The 22393-nt window shown below is 44.1% G+C and overlaps 1 protein-coding gene across 1 annotated transcript in view; it reads right to left on the bottom strand.

Moving 5' to 3' along the window:
* The window catches only part of ANKS6 (ankyrin repeat and sterile alpha motif domain containing 6), a 58881-nt gene extending 37172 nt beyond the window's left edge, over positions 1 to 21709 (bottom strand). The window contains 5 exon segments of the mRNA XM_068396240.1: positions 1410 to 1516; positions 4599 to 4803; positions 5916 to 5960; positions 17491 to 17990; positions 21150 to 21709. Of these exon segments, the coding sequence (XP_068252341.1) occupies positions 1410 to 1516; positions 4599 to 4803; positions 5916 to 5960; positions 17491 to 17990; positions 21150 to 21511 (1219 nt within the window). The 5' untranslated portion in view covers positions 21512 to 21709.
* Positions 21710 to 22393: the final 684 nt, after the last annotated feature.

Genomic DNA, 22393 nt, shown 5'->3' on the forward strand with positions numbered 1-22393 from the left:
TCTGTTTTGCTTTCCCAAACTATGACTGATAGGCCAACACTTTCCCTATAAATCCCATATAAGTAGTAATTGATCTACCTCTCAACACAAGCAGATGAATCCCAAAACCTTCTTTCTTTGCCTCCTATGTTTCCCACCCCTTCTCCCCCACAAGTCTTACCATCACCTCTCTAAAGGCATTTATCAACATAAATAAGCCTGCTATTCAGTCGGAATCAGTCATGTGTGACCAAGCGAACTGCCTCCTCGCACTTTGTAGAAGTTAAGAATAATATTGCCATGCTCCCTTTTCTCACCTGACACAGAAGAGAGTAGAGAAAAATGAATATTCTTTCTTCAAGTGTAGGTTGCAGAAATAAGCTTGAAATTAAATCCCAAGAGAAAGGAGGTGTTCAGCCTGGACAATGAAGTGACTGAAAAGACACAGTAAGAAAAAAGTAAGAAAAAAGAAAGGAAGAGTAAGAAAAAAAGAAGTATGAGATGAGGACAGGAAAGAAAAATATTCTGTAAATCTGTATTGTATACAGAAGTCAGGAAAAGACTTTCAGAAGGGCAGACAGAACTGACCTATATATTCCTCTTGCTGAACAGATAACAAGACAAACTACTCTGTCCTACAAGAGGGTAGTTATAAGAAAAAAAAACATTCACTGCATTTATTTTCTAAAATTTCATACTATTAGTGATCTACTTTTGACAAAGGAAAGGTATCTGCTAGTAACCAAAAACATCATAATGAGTAAATACAGAGAAAACAAACATTAATTCCATTAGCAGTAGTGTTTTTTGGCTTCAGATAAAGCAATTCAGGTACCAAGGCAAGGTTAACAATAACAAATTACATAGGTTAAACAAATTACAACAAAAACTAATGTGTTTCATTGAAGCCTCCCCAAAAACATGCTGCGTTTTTTCTAAAGCACTGCCATGAAAAACAACCTGCACCCTGAAGTGTGATTTACTCTCAGCCTTTACAGACCAGGTGGGATGTTCATTCAGGAATTCACTAGTTTTTTTCTGATTGCACTGTCTTTGTCCTGTCCCTTTACTGCTGTTTACTGAGGGGAAATTTCTAGCTCTAGTTCATAGTTCTGTGCTGATGACACTACAGAATACCTGGGCTACCACAGTCAAATGCCACTGAACTCTGGTGACACAAACACCACATTTTGGAGCGTCTTCAAAACAAAGGCAAGAGGAATGAGCAAAATCTGTTATCCCATAAATGTATACACTCATCAACCAATGAACTCAAAACCCCACCGTTTTCAGGCAGTATCCTTTCTTAGTCCAGTCCAGCATGGACCTCAGAGGGTACTGCCTAGCAACTTTAATGTATATTCTAGATTGGAAGGGATGTTTATGTGTTTATGTTGTACATTTCCTCAGTGTTCTTTGATATAACATACCTGGATCATTCAGTAGCATTATCAGGTCAAAAGCTGTGTATCCATTCTTTGCACGAAGATTGACGTCAGCTCCTTGATTTAACAAATACTTTACAATGTCTTTGTTTCTTTAGGGGAAGAAAAAAGGCATTGCTCATGTTAAAAAAAAAAAAAAAAAAAAGAAAACCATAATACTCCATTTTCATCCTTTTATACCATTACTTCTCAATTAGAGATCAGTTTTACTTTTTCTATAGCTAACCAAGTCTAAAATTTGTTCACAAGCCATTCAGAAGCTCCCATGATTCCTTTGTCATTCACTGTTTACTCACTATGAATTACACTAATCAACACACAGAAAGACAGCCTAAAAAACCTTATTTGAACAGTCAGTTTCTTAAGCTGACCCTTTGGAACTGACTCTGGAATTTGTTGCCAAACACCTTCCCAATGAAAGGCCATTAATGCCTAGGGCAAAAAAAACAACAGATGGAAAGACAAGTCCAGTAGTCATCATATGCAATCATTAATACTTCAACACAACTTCATATTCAGAACAGGTAAGAAATTGCATATAGAACAGCCAAATTGACTGAAGATAATTTATAAACTCCAAACAGTACTTCGCTTAATTAGAGATATAAATTACATAATTGAGAAGGCACATTATCACTTCCTTGAGGTGTTTAAAATGCAGAACCAATCAGCATTAAGTGATAACACAAACACCTTCCAACAAAAGCTCATAAAAGCTAGTTGCATAAAAGGAACTCACCATCCCATTCCCATTAGCCCCTCTCCCCTCTCATACACCTGAATAAATAAGCAGGACTTGCCTTGTGAGTTAAAAACAATACTGTAATTCAGCCTACAAAATAAGCAAACAGACAACAAAGCTAGGGAAAATATACGTAATACAAAACTCCTCTTGAGCAGAGACTGATCTATAAAAACAAACTCCGACATGCGCAAGCAACACAGAACAAAAATGTTCTTAAGTAGCAATAGCTGACTGCAAACTCTAATACTGAAGCTGACAAACAGATCTCAAACACTCCACTTCAGAGTGTCACTTCTTACCGGATGAACGAAGTTTTCACTTCTGAACTCACTCCAGATAAAACCAACCTATAATAGAGAAGGAAGGTTCCTCCTCTCTTTTAACAAAAAATCTGCTTATCCCCACCACAGCTCCTCTGCATACTTCCATTACTTTTCCTCTCTTCCTTGAAACTGTGTCATCCCTCCATCCTGCTTTCCAGTCCTGCATCTTAAGGGCACACAGATACACAATCCTGTAGTGCCCCTGGCTCACACAGACCTTGCCTGCTCCCTCCTTCAAATCAGACACCCTCCACACCACTGCTGCTCCTGAGAAGGGGTAAGCTGAGGCTCTGCAGAGGCAAAGATTTCCAGTTGTTACAAAAACTCACAACTGGTTCATGCCAACCAAGGAGAGAGGCTAGGACAGAAAGTATAGAATTACAAAGGTAAATATTTATTCATGCACACGAGGTGTCCCAGCCAAACTGGGGCATCCCAAATGTGGTTTTACACAGGGTTCTTATACCCTTCAAGCATTTAGGTGCAACACAATTTGACTAACCACTAACACCCACACTACCAATTACTCATCATAGTAAAACTTTGCAAAGGAACTGTGTTCCTACAGCATTCTTGCTGCTTGTCTATTCACCCAGATGTCCCTGGAGTCAGTCTTGCTATCTTTACTTAGCTATGACGCCGGACAATACTGAGAGGGTTTCAAAAGATGTGTTAGAGGGGCTATGATGCTGGTGTTATCTTGGTTGACTAGGAGTATCTTTTATCCTTCACAAACAAGCTCTAAGCTTCCAAGAAGCCAACCAAGTCCTTGCTTCCAGGGCTGGGATGTCCTTCTGGTCCTTCCACTGAGCTGGTACCCTTTAGCTTGTTTTACTTAAGCATAAACAATACCAAAGTCTCCAGTAAAATTCTACTACCTCAAACATTGTGTATTAACAAAGTTAATACACTTTCATACTATAAAGACTGACCGATATAATAGGGAAGGGAATTTTCATAACACAGTCCTCGGGGAAACTGAAAGGGCAGTATCTGAACACACGCAGCACTCAGCTGCGCTCCGTGCTTCCACAGACGAGAGGGGTGACTGAGTACCAGCAAGGGGATGTGCCAGCAGCCCTGCACATCACTTTCTGCTGGCTGCTTCTACTCCAGCTGTGCACGGGGGTGGCTGCTGATAAGCAAAATGCCTGCACCAGGGAAACTGATCTTCAGGCACTTCTGTAAAAGCCTGTCGCTACTATCAGTATTGTGTTGGTGAGGAAGCAAGAGAATCTCATCTTATCTAGGTCCCAGGAACTACTTCAGAAAATTTTCACAAAGCAATGACAATTCGACCTCCTATTTTTCCCCTTTGTTGCACTTTAACAGTCCAATGAGATGTGCTGACTAAAAATACAAGCTGGAGCAGAATATCTGCATTTGTACAATTCATCTGAGCATTACCAGGCAGTGAAGTGAATCATCACCTTCCTGAGGACCTCGTCTACAACAATGGAGAAAAGTTCACCTTCCTAAACTGAGAATCCTATATTCAGACAATGCCAAGTATACGACAGATATCACACGTGAAGTACCAGGTCAGTTTCTGGGGTGTGACTCTTAAGTGCCTACCTGCATTTATAACGTAGCTTTAGAGAAAATGACCATCAGTTCCCCAGCAGGCACACTTTTAGAAAACTCAATGAACACTAAAGGCTGAATAGGGGAACATAAAAATGGTTTTAAGACTGGAAAATATGGCACAGAGAAGGGGACTGCCTTCAAGTTTCACAATTTATGTAGGCCTACAACCCTGGCAGCGGGTGATACTATCTTAAAAAACACTAAAAAACATCAAAGGATGGAAGCTGGAATCTGCACTAAAGCTCCTAGTGCCTGCCTGGAGCACCATGTTCCCAGCACTTACTGAACAAGATTCAAGTTCCCAAATGTGTCACTCATCCTGAAATCCAAATGGCATTCAGGTCTGCTCTGAAAAGCTGATGGCAGTGCAACAGTCATGGAAAACTGAGGCCACGAGTCTCTCAATTTCTTGTAACACCCCTCTGCTTCCAGAGACAATATCAAAAAGATTTCTTCTATTGGGATGTAAGAAAAATTAAATTTCTTTACTGCTAGACCCAAAGACAGCATATCTCTTACCCATGGTACGTGGCCTGCATTAGTGCTGTCCAGCCATGAACATTATCCTGTTTGTCAATATCAGCATTTTTCTCAACAAGGAGCTGAACAAGGGGCAGCTGTCCAGTTACAGCCGCAATCATTAATGGAGACGCGCCGTCAACATTAGCGATATTGACCTGACTTGGGTCTTCATCAACGATTTCTTTAACCAGCTGAAAGTTTCCTACAAAACAGCGATAAAACATAATCTACATGAGCAACAGAGAACTGCTTAGCCACTGAGTTAATACGTATTTTGATTTGCTGACACTCATCTACATTTAGTGGCATTAAAACAGAAAAAATAAAGTACTAAAGCAACTGCAACACTAAATATTTGTACTGATCTTTGGTCTTTTAGTTAATCAGTATATCTTCCCAGGCTAAATAAAATTGTGGCATAAGCACGAGGCACTGTTTTCCCTGCCTGTACACTTACAGTACAATCCCATTACAAGAATCATTTTCTGAAATGAATGACTAAGCTATAAAGTCAGTATAAACTGCAGTGCATCCAACATATGAAAACACAAGTAGGGAATATTTCTATTAAATTATCATAAGACGATGTCGTGCAAGGAAAACTGATGGTGCTAAGACACCATGATTTGTCCTTCACCAGGACCGAAGATCCCTGTTCCAGTTCCATATGCTGAAATCACAGAAAGCAACAATTTTAGAATCAAAGAGAGTGGGTATAAAAGCACTCTGAAAGGTGGTGGAGGCCATCCCTTGCCTTAAGCAGGTAGAACAACGCCCTATGTCACACTGACCCGTAAGTTCCTCTTACAAAGGTGGTTCACAGATTCCAAAAACCTCTACTGATACAATTCCACAATATCCCAAGGAATTAATCTATTCCAGTGCTCAATCTTCTTATATTCAGAAAGGTTTTTTTTAATTCCGCCTCCAATATTTGAACTAAATCTCCAATGCAAAACTTCCCTACTCCTTGCTCAAGAGTAATGCATTATTCCTGTCATCTTTCTACTTCTTTAAAAGTGAACCTAACGTTCCAGTTTCCACATAAAGAGGCTGGTAGTCACTGAGTTCTTGCCTAGACTATGAAAAGCAGTACAAAATGTGCTACTGAACATATTTTAACCAGGTTGTGGGTTTTTTCCTAAATCTTAATAAAAGTAGGAACGAGCACTTTTTAAAAATGTATGAGGCAGTCAGGCTTATCTTAAGCAGAGAGCTTAAGCTCACCCAGCTCCCTTACTTTTTTAATTACAAACAAACATGCTCTGAAGTCACAAGAACGAGACATGGTGGAAGAGCCCTGTCAGTACTTACCCAATTTCAAAGCATGAAAGACATCAGGTTGCCTCTTTTCTGTATCTGGAAGAAATATAAATATTTATATTAGCAATCATTAAAAAGTAAAAATTTCTAGCAAAATTTGTATAGCAAAAACTATTAAAAAATTTACAAAAAGGTACTATAGAACATATGTTCGGACATACATTTAGTAAGAACAAAGAATGCACTGATAACGTTTTTATACTCTTTGGGAAGAATGACTCACCTGTATGGCTCTCTGTGCAGAATTAAAAGTACAAACTATAATAAAGCACCAGTACAGGCTTTTGCCTTTCAACTTTCATCCTCTATCAGGAAATTGCATTTGGAAACTTCTGGTTTCCTGCCTGGAAGACTAAAGTATCAATTAAAGAACCACAGTATGGTTCTGTGGTCTGGTATAATCCTCTATACAACAGCAAACACTCAAACAGTACAGGATTATTTTGAAAGGTGACTCAAAGGAGTTTTACAACATGTCCCATTTTTATTTCCTCTTCAGTATCACCAGCTTAATTTGTGAAGGTCACAAAAATAAAGAGTGATGATTTAACTACAGAGCTTGCCATTTGTGCATTAATAGATACCCTTCAGCTTCTAGATCATCATCTCCATAATAAGAACTGTAATTATTACAAATGTTAACATTTTGAGTGAAGGATCGTTCCTTCGACACACCTTCGAAGTGCTTTGAAACTGCTGACACAATGTAAGATAAGGAAAAAATAGCGATATATTTTGCACCTTCCACTCAAGCCAGAAAAATAGATCCTCCTCCATCTTCCAAAGCATTACTGACACTACAAAATCAATGAGGTAAAAAGATTTTAAGGAAAACAAGGAGACTTTGAGAGATTTCCCAAACCCAATTCTGTCATTTTTTATGGTAATACAGAAAAGGTTAATGTTCATAGCTGGACTCCAAAGGAAGTAATTTGAAAATGCTGAACAAAAGCAATTTCTGGAAAGCCCCCCAAAACATGAGAAACTCTCATTTTAAGATGGGGAAAGAGCACTGTGGGTCCTACATTTTCTCCTGGTTCAGAAACTGATCTTATAGAAAGAGCTGTGTATGAGCTCACCATTGCAAAACAGATTTCAAAAGACTGATTTAGAAAAGGACCAGACTCAGTACTTGACACGTAAAAAGCCTGGAAGAAAGGCAGCCTCAGGGAGCAGAAGACCACGAGGAGATGCCAGAAGGAAGGACTACTGTCTGGGTAAGCCAAAGCAAGGACAGGGACAGAACGCAGGTGTCACGGTTTAAAGCTGGGCCAGCTATTAACCAGGTGGCAGATGCTCTCTGTTAACCCTCTTCCCCCGCCCAAGGGAAAGGGAAAAGGGAGAGAGACTTACAGGTTGGAAAGTTAAAACAGTTTTAATAAACTATAGTAATGAAAAAAGAGTATAATAAGAATAATAGAAATAATCAAATATATACAAAACCAAGATCAAGAGCTTGGAAATCCTCCTCAGGCAGAGTTGCTCCCCCCAACACAGACAGAGGGGAAAATGCAGTAGCTCCCTGCCATCACACCTGCAGGCTTTTAACTGGAAAATTGGCAAAGCTGGTACCAATCAGTGGGAGACAGGAGGGCCCCTCCCTCCTGGGCCCCACCTCCAGGAGGCAGTGGGTTAGTGATAAATAGGAAAGTGAGAATGACGTGTATGGGATGGAATACCTCGTTGGTCAATTCTGGGCCACCTGCCCTGTCTGCTCCTCCCTGCAGGTGTGACCCCCTTCGGCTCTTCACTCATAAGCAGTGAGGAATTTAGCAGTGACCTTGGTTTCTCTAAGACTAATTGGCCTGGTTTGGGCCAAACCAGGACAGCAGGCAACACCCAGGCCATTTCAGGTAGTTTTGAATTTGTTAGTGAAAACAGCCCTGAGAAGGGAGTTGCTTGCTTTTGTGAGGCAAATCGCCCTTTCTATGGAAACGGATCGAAGACACGTTCCTTTCCTGCTGCCTTCCATACGAGAGAAAGAATCCTTTTTTTTCCCAGGATGTACAAGACTCCAGTGCTAGGAGGAGACTGAAGCCATGGCCAAAAACCAATGCAGATGTTTGTATGGAAACTTAACATTTTTACCCACAATTAGTTACTACCCTTCTGCTCCTCAGCAGAGGTGACAGGAACGCTCATCTGCTTTAATGCAAGTCCACTCTCCTAGCTTAAACAGGCTTCTTCAATACTTCAAGTTGTATGACTACAGACGACTTTAAAGACTCATCAGGCCAACTTTGCCTGCACACACATTCCGTATGTGCAAATGCACAGGTGAGCTATAAAGCACTGCACTAGTGAATCCCACAGACATCTGATCCTTTCTGTGTACTGTAACCAACTGATGTCTATTCCTCAGAGACTGGTCATGAGGAAACGTCTCCTGTCAGCTGGTTCTGTCTGGCAGCGCGTCTGTACGAAAGCCCTAGCTCCAACTTAACCTATGAGTCAACGTCTGACTAAGTTAACACCTTCTCTTTCTGAAGCAGAAACAAATGTCAGATTTTTGTCCTTGCTTCTTAAAGTACAAGGGGCGCTTGGTCTGCAGGAATGACACAACATTTAAATGAAAAATAACAATTTTGGGGATTGCGGACATGTCCACACAGCAGTGTAACACGGATATAATTAGGTAAGTTTTAAATAAGCCTATTTGGGTTTCACAAGTGGCAGAGAGCTTAGACTGGACTACCCTACCCTACCCTACCGGCTTTCTGCCACCATGGCTGGATGGGTGGTAGCACCTGGAAAAGGTTCTTCTAGGACCAGCCACTTCCTTAGATTTCATAGCAAGTACTCCAAAGCTGAAAAATCTAGATGCAGCTCTTCCAAACCCTCTCATTAAGCACCTCCCAGCACTGGTCTACATCATAAAGCACAAATACCTTGAAATGTGCCCCCAAACAGCGACATACAGAATAAGGTCTTGTCCTGGTTTGGCCCAAACCAGGCCAATTAGTCTTAGAGAAACCAAGGTCACTGCTAAATTCCTCACTGCTTATGAGTGAAGAGCCGAAAGGGGGTCGCACCTGCAGGGAGGAGCAGACAGGGCAGGTGACCCAAGATTGACCAACGAGGTATTCCATCCCATACATGTCATTCTCACTTTCCTATTTATCACTAACCCACTGCCTCCTGGAGGTGGGGCCCAGGAGGGAGGGGCCCTCTTGTCTCCCACTGATTGGTACCAGCTTTGCCAATTCTCCAGTTAAAAGCCTGCAGGTGTGATGGCAGGGGAGCTACTGCATTTTCCCCCTCTACCTGTGCTGGGGGGAGCAACTCTGCCTGAGGAGGATTTCCAAGCTCTTGATCTTGGTTTGTATATATTTGTATATATTTGATTATTTCTATTATTCTTATTATACTCTTTTTTCATTACTATAGTTTATTAAAACTGTTTTAACTTTCCAACCTGTAAGTCTCTCTCCCTTTTCCCTTTCCCTTAGGGTAGGGTGGGGGGGGGAGAGGGTTAACAGAGAGTGTCTGCCACCTGGTTAATAGCTGGCCCAGCTTTAAACCGTGACAGATTTATTGGAGCCCAACGTGGGGCTCGAGAGAAGCTCCAACAAGTTGCTCTGATAAGCTGAATCCTGGCTCTGGTGGGAGGAGACCCGGAGAGCTCAGCTGAGAGAGTATCAGATTTCTTCCTTTGAGATTTACAAGGGGTTGGAAATTAAAACAGATAGTGAAGATGGTGATGTCACTTTTGAATGCTGTGTTATCTCATCTTTTTATGGAGTTTCTTTCACAATTGAGTATTGCAATGATGCCTTACCTGCCGTGGGCACTGTGTTATTGCTTGCTTCTTATGAATGTTTATATGCAGTTTAGCAGTGGGCGCTGGTTGAAATGTATTGTTTTGGTATGGGGTTTGATACTGATTTATGCAGTGATAAACTGGGCAGTTACTATTCCGATCTCTTATCTCTATGACACAATGATGGGCAGCTTTAATCGCGAATCAGTAGCAGCGACTTCATCTGCACGCTCCAGGCGTCCTTTAGCTGATTCTGTTAATGATTACACTTCCAGTTTTACTTCGGGAAATAGTACCTTCTCCTTTTCTGCCAAGCTGATTCCACTAGATTTTGCGAAATTAGGATGGTGCTGTCTAGGTGGTATGTTTTTATTTTCGGTTGTCCTGAATGTGTTTCTGATGTGGGATAAGATTAAATATCGGTGCAGGGACAGTTGTAGGTGTTATGCAGCCACCTCAGATCCTACAGTGTGTACTGCCGCTACAGCCACTAAACCCACTGAAACCTTGGCAGCCTGCACCACAGCTGCTACACCCCCCAAGATGGCCACTGCAGCTACTCAGACCCCAGCATCTATCGAATCTGTACCAATTGCTCCTGTAACCAGGAAGAAATACCAAAAGAAATCAGCTCGTGAAGAGGAGGATGATGACTCAGAGCCTTCTAAGGCAGAGTCATCATATGACCCAGGTGAGGGCCCTTCTCAGTCAGAGTTCGGGCCTGACACAGATGGGGGTTTCCTCAATCGTCCTTTTAAAACAGACCCATCACAGAAGAAAGGTCTTTCTAAAGCAGAACTATCACAAGAGGAGGACTCAGACGTAGAGATAATCTACCACTCCTTATCCTTGAAGGACCTGAGAAATATAAGGAAAGACTTCAGCCGTTATGACGGTGAACCTATTATTACCTGGTTGCTCCGATGCTGGGATAATGGGGCAGATAGCATAGAATTGGATGGTAGAGAAGCCAGACAGTTGGGATCCCTGTCCAGAGATGGTGGTATTGATAAGGCGCTCGCAAGAAAGTCAAACACTATCAGTCTCTGGAGGCGACTCTTGTCAGCTGTAAAGAGCAGGTATCCCTATAAAGATGATGTTATGAGTCACCTAAGCAAATGGACCACTATAGAAAAAGGTATTAACTACCTTAGAGAACTAGCTGTGCAAGAGATCATTTATAGACACCCACGGGAAACTGTAGATCCCGTAGATCCTGATGAAGTGGAATGCAACCGATCCATGTTCCGGAAGGTTGTGAAGAATGCTCCACCGACATATACCCATACATTGCCAATATTAGTATGGGGAGAAGATGCTATGGCAAGATCTAGTGTGGGTGAAATGGCTAACTGTATGCGACAGTATGAAGATAGTATTTCTTCCCCACTGCAGGCACGCATCTTGGCTGTGGAAAAACTAAGGAAAACAAGGACTCATTTAAACAACTGTCAGACAAACTGTCCAGGATTGAGAATAAACTTGACTCTCTACCTACACAGGCGCGCGTTGCAGCTGTTAGGAGAAAACGCTCTCCTACAGGACCAGCTCAAAGGAAACGGAACACATCACGAGGTGTCCTGTGGTTTGCCCTGCGTGGTTATGGGGAGGACATGAGCAGATGGCATGGACAACCTACCAGTACCCTACAGGCACGAGTACGTGAGTTGCAAGCTAAAAGAAATATCAGAGAGAATTTTTCTAGAAGGATGACTGCTCCAGTTACCAGTGAGCAGGACCCCAGTCAGGGTAGATGGGCCTCAAATCCCTTTTTCCAAAGTGTGAATAGGAGAAATGAAGGTCCAGTCCCTGTGAGCAGCACAAATCCATTTCTTAATTAGGGGGGCCCTGCCTCCAGCCAGGTGGAGGAGAGGGACAACCGAGTTTATTGGACTGTGTGGATTCGATGGCCTGGCACATCAAAGCCACAAAGGTATCGAGCCCTGGTAGACACTGGTGCACAGTGCACCCTAATGCCATCGGATCATAAAGGGGCAGAATCTATCAGTATTTCAGGAGTAACAGGAGGATCTCAAGTGTTATCTGTATTGGAGGCCGAAGTGAGCCTAACTGAAAATGAATGGAAAAAGCACCCCATTGTGACTGGCCCAGATGCTCTGTGCATCCTTGGCATAGACTACCTCAAGAGAGGGTATTTTAAGGACCCAAAAGGGTATAGATGGGCCTTTGGTATAGCAGCTGTAGAGACTGAGGACATTAAACAGCTGTCTACCTTGCCTGGCCTCTCAGAAGATCCTTCTGTTGTGGGGCTGCTGAAGGTTGAAGAACAACAGGTGCCAATTGCTACTGCCACGGTGCACCGACGACAATATCGTACCAATCGAGACTCCCTGATCCCCATTCATAAACTGATTAGACAATTAGAAAATCAAGGAGTGATTGGCAAGACTCGCTCACCCTTTAATAGTCCTGTATGGCCAGTGCGAAAGTGTGATGGAAAATGGAGATTAACTGTGGACTATCGTGGCCTAAATGAAGTTACGCCACCGCTGAGTGCTGCTGTGCCAGACATGCTAGAACTTCAATACGAACTGGAGTCAAAGGCAGCCAAGTGGTACGCCACCATAGACATTGCTAATGCATTTTTCTCTATTCCTTTGGCACCAAAGTGCAGGCCACAGTTTGCTTTTACCTGGAGAGGTATCCAGTACACCTGGAATTGACTGCCCCAGGGGTGGAAACACAGTCCTACTATTTGCCACGGACTGATCCAGACTGCACTAGAAAAGGGTGGAGCTCCAGAACATTTGCAATACATTGATGACATCATTGTGTGGGGTGATACAGCAGCAGAAGTTTTTGACAAAGGGGAGAAAATCATCCAAATTCTTCTGAAAGCTGGTTTTGCCATAAAAAGAGGCAAGGTCAAGGGACCTGCCCGGGAGATCCAGTTTTTAGGGATTAAATGGCAAGATGGGCATCGCCAGATCGCTATAGAGGTGATCAACAAAATAACAGCTATGTCCCCACCAACTAACAAAAAGGAAACACAAGCCTTCTTAGGTGTTGTGGGTTTCTGGAGAATGCATATTCCAGATTACAGCCAGATTGTACGCCCTCTTTATCAAGTGACCAGAAAGAAGAATGATTTTCAGTGGGGCCCTGAACAACGACAGGCTTTTGAACAGATTAAACAAGAGATTGTGCATGCAGTAGCCCTTGGACCAGTCCGTACGGGACAAGATGTTAAAAATGTGCTCTACACTGCAGCTGGGGACAATGGTCCTACCTGGAGCCTCTGGCAGAAAGTACCAGGGGAGACTCGAGGTCGACCCCTAGGATTTTGGAGTCGAGGACGCAAGGGCTCCGAGGCCAATTACACTCCAACTGAAAAAGAGATACTGGCAGCATATGAAGGAGGTAGAGCTGCCTCAGAGGTAATTGGTACTGAGGCACAGCTTCTCCTAGCACCCCGATTACCAGTACTAGGCTGGATGTTCAAAGGTAAGGTTCCTATTACCCATCATGCAACTGGTGCTACATGGAGTAAATGGATTGCATTAATTACACAGAGGGCTCGAATAGGAAACCCTAATCGCCCAGGAATCTTAGAAGTGATCATGGACTGGCCAGAAGGCAAAGACTTCGGAATGCCACCAGAAAAGGAGGTGACATGTGCTGAAGAAGCCCCACCATATAATGAACTACCAGAGGATGAGAAGCAGTATGCCCTGTTCACCGATGGATCCTGCCGTCTTGTAGGAAAGCATCGGAACTGGAAAGCTGCCTTATGGAGTCCCATACGACGAGTCACAGAAGCCACAGAAGGACAAGGTGAATCAAGTCAATTTGCAGAGGTAAAAGCCATCCAGCTGGCTCTAGACATTGCTGAACGAGAAAAGTGGCCAAGGCTGTATCTTTATACTGACTCATGGATGGCAGCAAATGCCTTGCGGGGGTGGTTAAAGCAGTGGAAGCGAAGCAACTGGCAGCGCAAAGGGAAACCTATTTGGGCTGCTGAATTGTGGCAAGATATTGCTGCTCGGCTAGAGAAACTAGTCATGAAGGTACGTCACGTAGATGCTCACGTACCTAAAAGTCGGGCAACTGAGGAACATCGAAACAACCAACAAGCAGATCAGGCTGCTAAAGTGTTCCAGATAGATTTGGACTGGGAACATAAAGGTGAACTATTTTTAGCTCGGTGGGCTCATGACACTTCAGGTCATCAAGGGAGAGATGCAACATACAGATGGGCTCGTGACCGAGGGGTGGACTTAACCATGGACTCTATTGCACAGGTTATTCATGATTGTGAAACATGCGCCGCAATTAAGCAAGCCAAACGGTTAAAACCTTTGTGGTATGGGGGGCGGTGGTTGAAATATAAATATGGGGAGGCCTGGCAAATTGACTACATCACACTCCCTCAAACCCGCCAGGGTAAACGCTATGTGCTTACCATGGTGGAGGCGACCACCGGATGGCTGGAAACATACTCTGTGCCCCATGCCACTGCCCGGAACACTATTCTGGGCCTTGAAAAGCAAATCTTGTGGCGACACGGCACACCAGAGAGAATTGAGTCGGACAATGGGACTCATTTCAAAAACAGTCTCATAGACAACTGGGCCAAAGAGCATGGCATCGAATGGGTATATCACATCCCCTATCATGCACCAGCCTCTGGGAAAATTGAACGGTATAATGGGCTGTTAAAAACTACCCTGAAAGCAATGGGGGGTGGAACCTTTAAAAACTGGGATAAGCATCTGGCACAAGCTACCTGGTTAGTTAACACCAGGGGATCTATCAATCAAGCTGGCCCTGCTCAGTCAGACCTTCTACATACAGTAGAAGGAGATAAAGTCCCTGTGGTGCATGAAAGGAATCTATTGGGAAAAACTGTCTGGGTTCTTCCTGCAATGGGCAAAGGTAAACCCATTCGTGGGATTACTTTTGCTCAGGGACCTGGATGTACTTGGTGGGTGATGTTGCAAGATGGTGAAGTCCGATGTGTCCCTGAAGGTGATCTGATTCTGGGTGAGACTACTTAATTCTAAACTGTATGTTGTTGCTGCATAATATTAAGAGTGTTCATAAGTGTCTTTCAGGTTAAGACAGTGGTGATGAGACCGGAGCTAGCTGCAAGTGGTGTCCAGTAACCTCCTCGAGACTGACATTTTGAACCTGCAACCCGTGGGCATGAACTGTGACAAAACTCATACCATCTTTCCTGCCCTGAGAGACTGCTAGCCAGATGGAAACCCACAATCCTGAACTAAATGAACTTGATGAACTTTTTGCATAAAGATGAATCATAAACTAGTAATATGTGTATATATATTTGAAAATGAAAAAAGGTAGTGATGATCTGAGTATGACGTGAATGGTATGGAATAAGGGGTGGAATGTCCTGGTTTGGCCCAAACCAGGCCAATTAGTCTTAGAGAAACCAAGGTCACTGCTAAATTCCTCACTGCTTATGAGTGAAGAGCCGAAAGGGGGTCGCACCTGCAGGGAGGAGCAGACAGGGCAGGTGACCCAAGATTGACCAACGAGGTATTCCATCCCATACATGTCATTCTCACTTTCCTATTTATCACTAACCCACTGCCTCCTGGAGGTGGGGCCCAGGAGGGAGGGGCCCTCTTGTCTCCCACTGATTGGTACCAGCTTTGCCAATTCTCCAGTTAAAAGCCTGCAGGTGTGATGGCAGGGGAGCTACTGCATTTTCCCCCTCTACCTGTGCTGGGGGGAGCAACTCTGCCTGAGGAGGATTTCCAAGCTCTTGATCTTGGTTTTGTATATATTTGTATATATTTGATTATTTCTATTATTCTTATTATACTCTTTTTTCATTACTATAGTTTATTAAAACTGTTTTAACTTTCCAACCTGTAAGTCTCTCTCCCTTTTCCCTTTCCCTTGGGGGGGGGGGGGGGGGGGGTGAGGGTTAACAGAGAGCGTCTGCCACCGGGTTAATAGCTGGCCCAGCTTTAAACTGTGACAGGTCTCAACCTCTGAAATGACTTATTGATGTTCAAATGTCCAACCGATGTCCATACCAAACTGCCTGATCTCAGGAACAGACTTAATGCATTTCTGTTAGCATAAAGAAACTTCTGCAGAAAGAAAAAGGAGGAAATCCACAATATTTAAACAAAACTAACATAAGACATTCATAACATTACTTTATAGAACCAGCTAGAAAGGAAAGCTAATTTGGAGAGAGCTCTGGGAGAGATATCTGCAATACGTAAAAAATTTTTAAAAACTAAATTCATTAATGTTTCAAACTGACAGGTGACAGTGAATAGGTTTAACCTTTACCTTCAATAAAAACAAAAATCCTAGGAAATTACATACAAAAAAACTGTCAACAGAACAGAAATTTGCTTAGTAATTAAAAAAAAACTTGGAAAATTAGTGGTAAAGACACACAATATACTATTCTGTTGTTTTGGTTGAGTGTATGGTACTGGATATAGTGGTTAAGACTGAAGGAAAAAAGTTGTAGTCTTAAGTTTGCTCACACCTTCCTAAGCCTTCAGATCACCTAATACAAGATATTACCTCTCTCTACAAGATCCTGTATTTCTTATATCCTTCAATGCTCATGGCTAAAGCTACACTACCACCACACATTCTTTAATTACACGGTCACAAAATGTTTCTTTATCAGTTCTCTTGTCCCATTCAGTGCACATAACGAATGCATTACAGGGCAAAATTAAAACCCATAAAAGCAGCATTTCTTAACTTCATTTCAATTGAGATTTGCATTGAAATAATGTTATTTTAATCTAGTTTTGTACACACATGAGCAGTGGGTGTGCCCATCTGTGTGTGTGCACACACAGACACATTCATATTGAAAGGAGGAGGTTGTTTATAAATTTTATGAAGTCCTGAAGTTAAATTAAGTATTCTCCTCTCCTGCAAGGAACAGAAAAGTAGCAGACATGCCAACTTGTTATTCATCCATATTAATATGCGGCTTTCTTAGAATACACAGTGCGCTATCAAAGGACTTTGAGGAGGTTTCGTATACTTGGAGAGTGGTAGAAGAAACCGTTAGGTTAACCTCATCTGGTTTTCTGCATGTCACAGGCCTTGTATGCAACACCCAGTGAAGACAACCCGACGATGAGTTTTAGAAATGCATTTAACCTCGATTGCAACAGTTAAGAGATTGCACACCTCTACTAAGTGACTCCAGGTCTAAGCTTCACCGCAAAACACATTCTTCTAACTTTAAACTCTAGGTTTTTTTCTTTGCCTGCCACATAAAAAGGCCGCCCAATATTGGACTTCCTGTCCTTAGCGTGGACACTTCATTAATCACACCTCTTAACCACCTCCTCATGAAACTAGACATATTGAACTTCTTCAGTGTCTCCTTACAAGGCAGGTTTTCTAGATTTTGTATCTTCTATGTTTTCTTTGAGTCTGCAATATCCTTTCTTTGATATCCTACTCTCTTTTTGACGTCCCTTCTTTAGTGCCATTTCAAGTAGGCCTCTGTAATTGTCTTCCGAAATGAGCACCTGGATCATGTGTTTTAAAAGCAAAAAACATTTACAACATTTAAAACATTAAAACACTTCATGTTTCACATGACTTTTATTGCAGGACAGGAATCTCGTCATGCTAACTTGGAAGAAATCTGCTGAAGTTGGGCATTCCTGTCTCACCCGAGGTAGGTGTACTTACTCCAGCATTTTCAGAAGACTCTAGTTACAAATTATAAAGAACATCGTGTACAGACAAAATAACTCCTTCAATTTCTAAATATGCAATCAAAACTTCAAGTCAGCGAAACAAAAAACTAACACTCCATACCTGCCTGGGGTCTGATCGTTGTGAGAGATTCCAGGTAGTCCTTCATGTCTTTGTGTTTGAAGCCAACAGAGATTTCAAAAGGTGTTTTATGTAGTACATTCAGGTGATCAGGATTGGCACCCTTCTCCATGAGCTGCTGTGCCAAGCTCACCTTTCCACTAACAGCTGCCAGCATTAAAGGACTCCAGCCCATAGTCTTCACAGCGTAATTACAATCAGCTCCCCAGTCTAACAGCAGATGTACCACTGCCTCATGTCCATGCTGAGCAGCTGCCATTAGCGGAGTTATATCGGGAAGGTCATCTCTGCTGCTGTTAAGTACACTTGTGCTAAAATGGTCGTAATTGTCCACAAAACCTCCAGATTCCAGCAACAATTTCACCATGCTGACGTGGCCACCTCTGGAAGCCATTGCGAGGACACTGGCTCCTAACTTATTCTGTGCATTGAGATCAGCACCGTTCTCCAGCAAGATGTGAGCCACGCTTAGATGTCCAAACCTTGAGAGAAACAAAGAGGAAAGCAGGAGAATTAACACCTTGGATGGCAGAGGCTTCTCAAAGAAAACCGACATGTTCCAAACATGGAAAATTTTGTTGCCAAATTGTCCTATTGACTAACATATTATGTGAGATCATGCACTCACCACTTAATGGGACAGTGGTCACCTTACTGGAGGGTAAGGTGATCAGCTGCTGAGCACTGTAAACTAAACCATTCCACATGTACCAGTGACCACGCTCATAAACCAGGCACCGATTTAAGAGGATGTTCTGGCTAAAGCAGCAACGTGCTAGCTTCATTTTCAACTGCATGACATTAACATTTAACTTCCATAAACCACAGAGTCACTTTCATCCTCTTATTTCCAGGCCTGTATGACATTCAGAAAACAAAGCCAGTTTGTTTGTAGCGATCGTAATTAAGTACCCTAATTACTATTGAACAAGGAGAGTAAAAACTTCAAAGAGTCAATGCTAAAGAAGGGGGAAAAAAAAGACCCTTTTATGAACTGGATAGCAAAGCTTTTGTATTTGCATCATCCCCTGCTTTCCAGTTGTGAACCATCAATGAAACCCTACAATGGAAGATGGCTTAAAGAAGGCAGGTGTGTGCTCATGAAGCACAGAGAAGAACATAGCGAGTGGCCACAGCTGTTGTAAAGAAAGCTGAAATTCTCTGAATGCAAAGGGGACCAGAAGATGGCCTATGTTTTAGAGAAACAGCTCTATCAGCAGAGTGGGACAACTGGCTGTGTGAATGTCATCCCCTAAACCCATCAATAGAAAGTATCAGCTTCCTGAGTCAGCCAGACCAACATGGGGGAAGTGTCTACACAACTCGGCCCAACACAGAGTACCAAAACTGCGCAACCAGTAAAATGGATTTTGAAGAGAGCAAGGGGCTTGAGCTGGCTTCCAGCCACATATTCCTTCTTGGCAACTGAGGACGCCCACCATCGTGATGACGAGCATACAGGAACCGGTAACGGGCGTGCTGTTTGTCTTGTGGCTCAACTGTGTGTTGCAGTTGTTAAGTTAGGCTTGTGTTATGATTTCAGGAGGTTGCTGTTATCACTAGGCTAAAACAAAATCTTGTGTAACATAAAATATCTTTCAATAAGGAAACTTGGTATTAATGCATTAAACGCTTCCTGTGTGGAATATCTGAAAGAACTTGGTCAGATTATTGAACTCTGACTCCAGTTTCACCAGTAACTCAGCTTTGATACCCCTTGACTATGAGAGGCTCTGCTAGTCTGTCAGTAAGCAAAAGACAATCATGCAAGCCATACACCCAGCCAGCTAGCTAACTATGAGAAAATGCAAACCCTTTACCGTTCCTCAGCTGAGGAATCCCACATTTCGATAAACATAATACAGTGTGCTCTTGTTGCACATTCACACATTACCGCATGCTTGTTCAGTGTTTAACACAATCAAACTTTGATCCTGAAAGGAGCCTTTGTACACTGCAGCAAAGCACAATTTAGTTGAGGAAATCCCAAAGAATGCTACTGACCATTAACAGTAGACATGAGACCAAAACTCCCTAGCTTCCTTTCAGAAAGTTCATAGCTGCAGAAGGAAGCCTCCAGGGCCTGTCTAGTTCCTACGTCTATCCTGGTAGCCTTCACTGCGTCACCTCAGCAAAGCCTGCAACCCCTGCACACATGACTAATTTTATGCATACATGCTATCTCCTGTCCAATTTCAACAGGACTAACCACAGCCAGAAAATCAAACACATACATAGTTCAAAACCTACATTCGTACAAACATTCCTTTTCGGTTATCCATTTAAAAGGCAGAAGAAATATGCTCTTTGACTTTAAGCTTTCTCCGCAGGTTTCAGTGATATCTACAGTACTTTTCAAATGGCAGGAAGTAATTTTTTTAAAAGTCAGAGAGTTACAGTGATTTGACTTTATTTTTTTAGAGAATGAGCGTATGGTTTTCATTAATGGAAAAAAAATCTAAGAATGTTTCTGCAACTTTTTCCTTTTTTTAACCTTCATAAAACAACAAAATTGTTGAACCTCGTCTTCCTTGTTCTTACTGGGAAACCAGCTGTGTGACTCATTCTTTGGGAACTTTCTATGGGCTTTAATTGAAAAGAGAAATGTTGACTTTGAAACACTCTCTTCTTCCAAGTATTTTGATCTGTTATGAAACAAACAAAAAAAACAACAAAAAACCATTTCTCCTCTCAATTAAGCATTCAATTATTATAGGAAAGCACTGCCCTCCAACCTTGCAAAACACATCTGTACACCCAAGGAATACTTCTATATGTAAAGATAAGCACAAACACCAGTATTAGCAATCCAGGACCTCCCACAACGCAGCAGTGGGTTACACGAAGCACGGCGTCATTGATGCAGAAAACAATCCAGTTTTGTCATTAAACCCCTCAGCAATGATTTTCTATACCCTCCAGTGAGCCATTTAGGAAAATATGGAAAAGCCAGGTGAATCGAATTATTTTCTGTTTGCTTCAGTATGTTTTATGTCAGAGGCGACTTTTCAACAGGTAGGTAAGACACACACCCCCCCACCAAAAAAAACGATGGAAAATAAAGTAAGGGTGTGCACGTATCTTATTTCTACAGAAGGAAAGAGGGGAGCAGTGTTTTCATGTTCAGGTTACCTCTGACTGAGATTCTGCACTGGCTTTACCCAAGAAATAGCATGCACCGCTTCAATCCTTAACATGGAAAAAGAAAACCTAACACCCCAGCGTAACATTTAACCAAATTTAAACTTGACAACCTCTCCTCACACCACCCCCGGGGAAGGTAACAGGTGACCACTCGCATCCCCCGCCCCGGGATCCGGCAACGGGCGGCCGCGGCCTACAACATGGCGCCTCTCCGCCCGCTCTCCCACACGCTGACCCGCCTGGAGCTCACCCCCGCACCCAGAGCTCCCGGGCGCCCTCCCTCGGCCTGGGAAGCGGGATTTTGAGGGGGAAGGAGCCGAGCGCCGGCGGCAGCCCCAGGGCGGGGAAAGGAGGGCAGCGTCGGCGGCCCTTCCTTCCCCGCCCTGGCGCTGCCGCCGGCGCCGCAGCCGCCCTGCCGCTGACTAGGCCGGTGCCCCCGCGGCGAGGTGGAATGGCGGCCGGAGACCTCCCTCCTCCCTGATCCCCCCACCCCTTACCTGGCCGCTTGCATGAGGGGGCTCCATCCATAGTGGTTCCTGCTTTGTACCGAGGCCCCTTTCCGCAGCAGGAACCGCACCAGCTGCTCGTGTCCCCCCGCCGCGGCGAACTGCAGACCCGTGTTGCCGGCCTCGTCGGTGCAATCCACGGGCACGGCGGGGGCCGGCGGGGAGGACGCTTCGCCGCGGGGCTCCGCCGCCGCCGCCACCGCCACCTCCTCGGTACCGCAGGAGGAAGAAGCCGCCGGGTCAGCGGTGCTGCCGCCGGGTAGCCCCAAGAGGCGCCGGGCGGTCTCGCAGTCGCCCTGCTCGCAGGCGCGGAGGAAGAGCTGGACCTGGGGGGGCACCCCGCACTCCCCCATGGGCAGCGCCGGCCGGCCCTGAGCAGCCCGGCTGCCTGCCACCGCCCCCGCCGCCGGCGGTTCGGCGGCCGCCGGGAAGGCAGCGGGGAGGAGGGGACTGCGCTGGCGGGAGGAGGCCGGCCGAGGGCGGCTGCAGCGCCCCGGCCGCTCTCGCACGGCGGGGAGGGGAAGCCGGGCTGGGCCGCACGCTGTGCTCCTCGGGCCTTCCCCGCCTGGCTCGGGGCCTCGGCGCCTCTCCCCCGCGGCCGCCCTCGCTGGCAGTCGTCCCGGCGGTGTCACTCCTTCTCGCCCCAGCCAGCGCCTGGGTCACCGCGGCTCCTGTACCGTTCCCCAGATGTTCTCTGTCATCCACTGGCACCTGGGCTACCGCCGTTTTCCATGCCATGTTCCTGCTACCATGACTGACTCCCATACAATGAAGTGTCCCCGGTTTACATGTTTTTTCTGCCCGGGGTCATCGCAGCAAGACTTTGCTATGGCGCTTATTCGCTTTCGGCCAACACAACAATCCCTTTTCCCTGCTTCACAATGTGACTTCTACAACCTGGTGCAGTCTCGCCCTGTCAGCTCCACTCTGCTTACATGATATTTAAGCCTTTACTTGCACCTTCCCACTTCATTTAGCTCAAAACCAGTCTCTTCCCTCACTTAAACAGTTGAGTCATTCCCCAAAAAACAAATTTCCCGCCCCTTGATAGTGCCAATGAGTTAGGCTTTAGGTTTAAAGAGTTTGAGCACAAAATTGTGATTTCTTGTGGCCTTTCTAAGAATCTTCTCTCTAGCTTGAGCCCCCCAGATAACCTGGAGTCTTTTCCAGGTTATATTGATGTACAAAGTGAGAAAAAAAAATAAAGCACTGATGAAATAACTCTTGAACTGCAG

Source organism: Nyctibius grandis, chromosome 3 (assembly GCF_013368605.1).
Source record: "Nyctibius grandis isolate bNycGra1 chromosome 3, bNycGra1.pri, whole genome shotgun sequence".
NCBI classification, from domain to species: domain Eukaryota; kingdom Metazoa; phylum Chordata; class Aves; order Nyctibiiformes; family Nyctibiidae; genus Nyctibius; species Nyctibius grandis.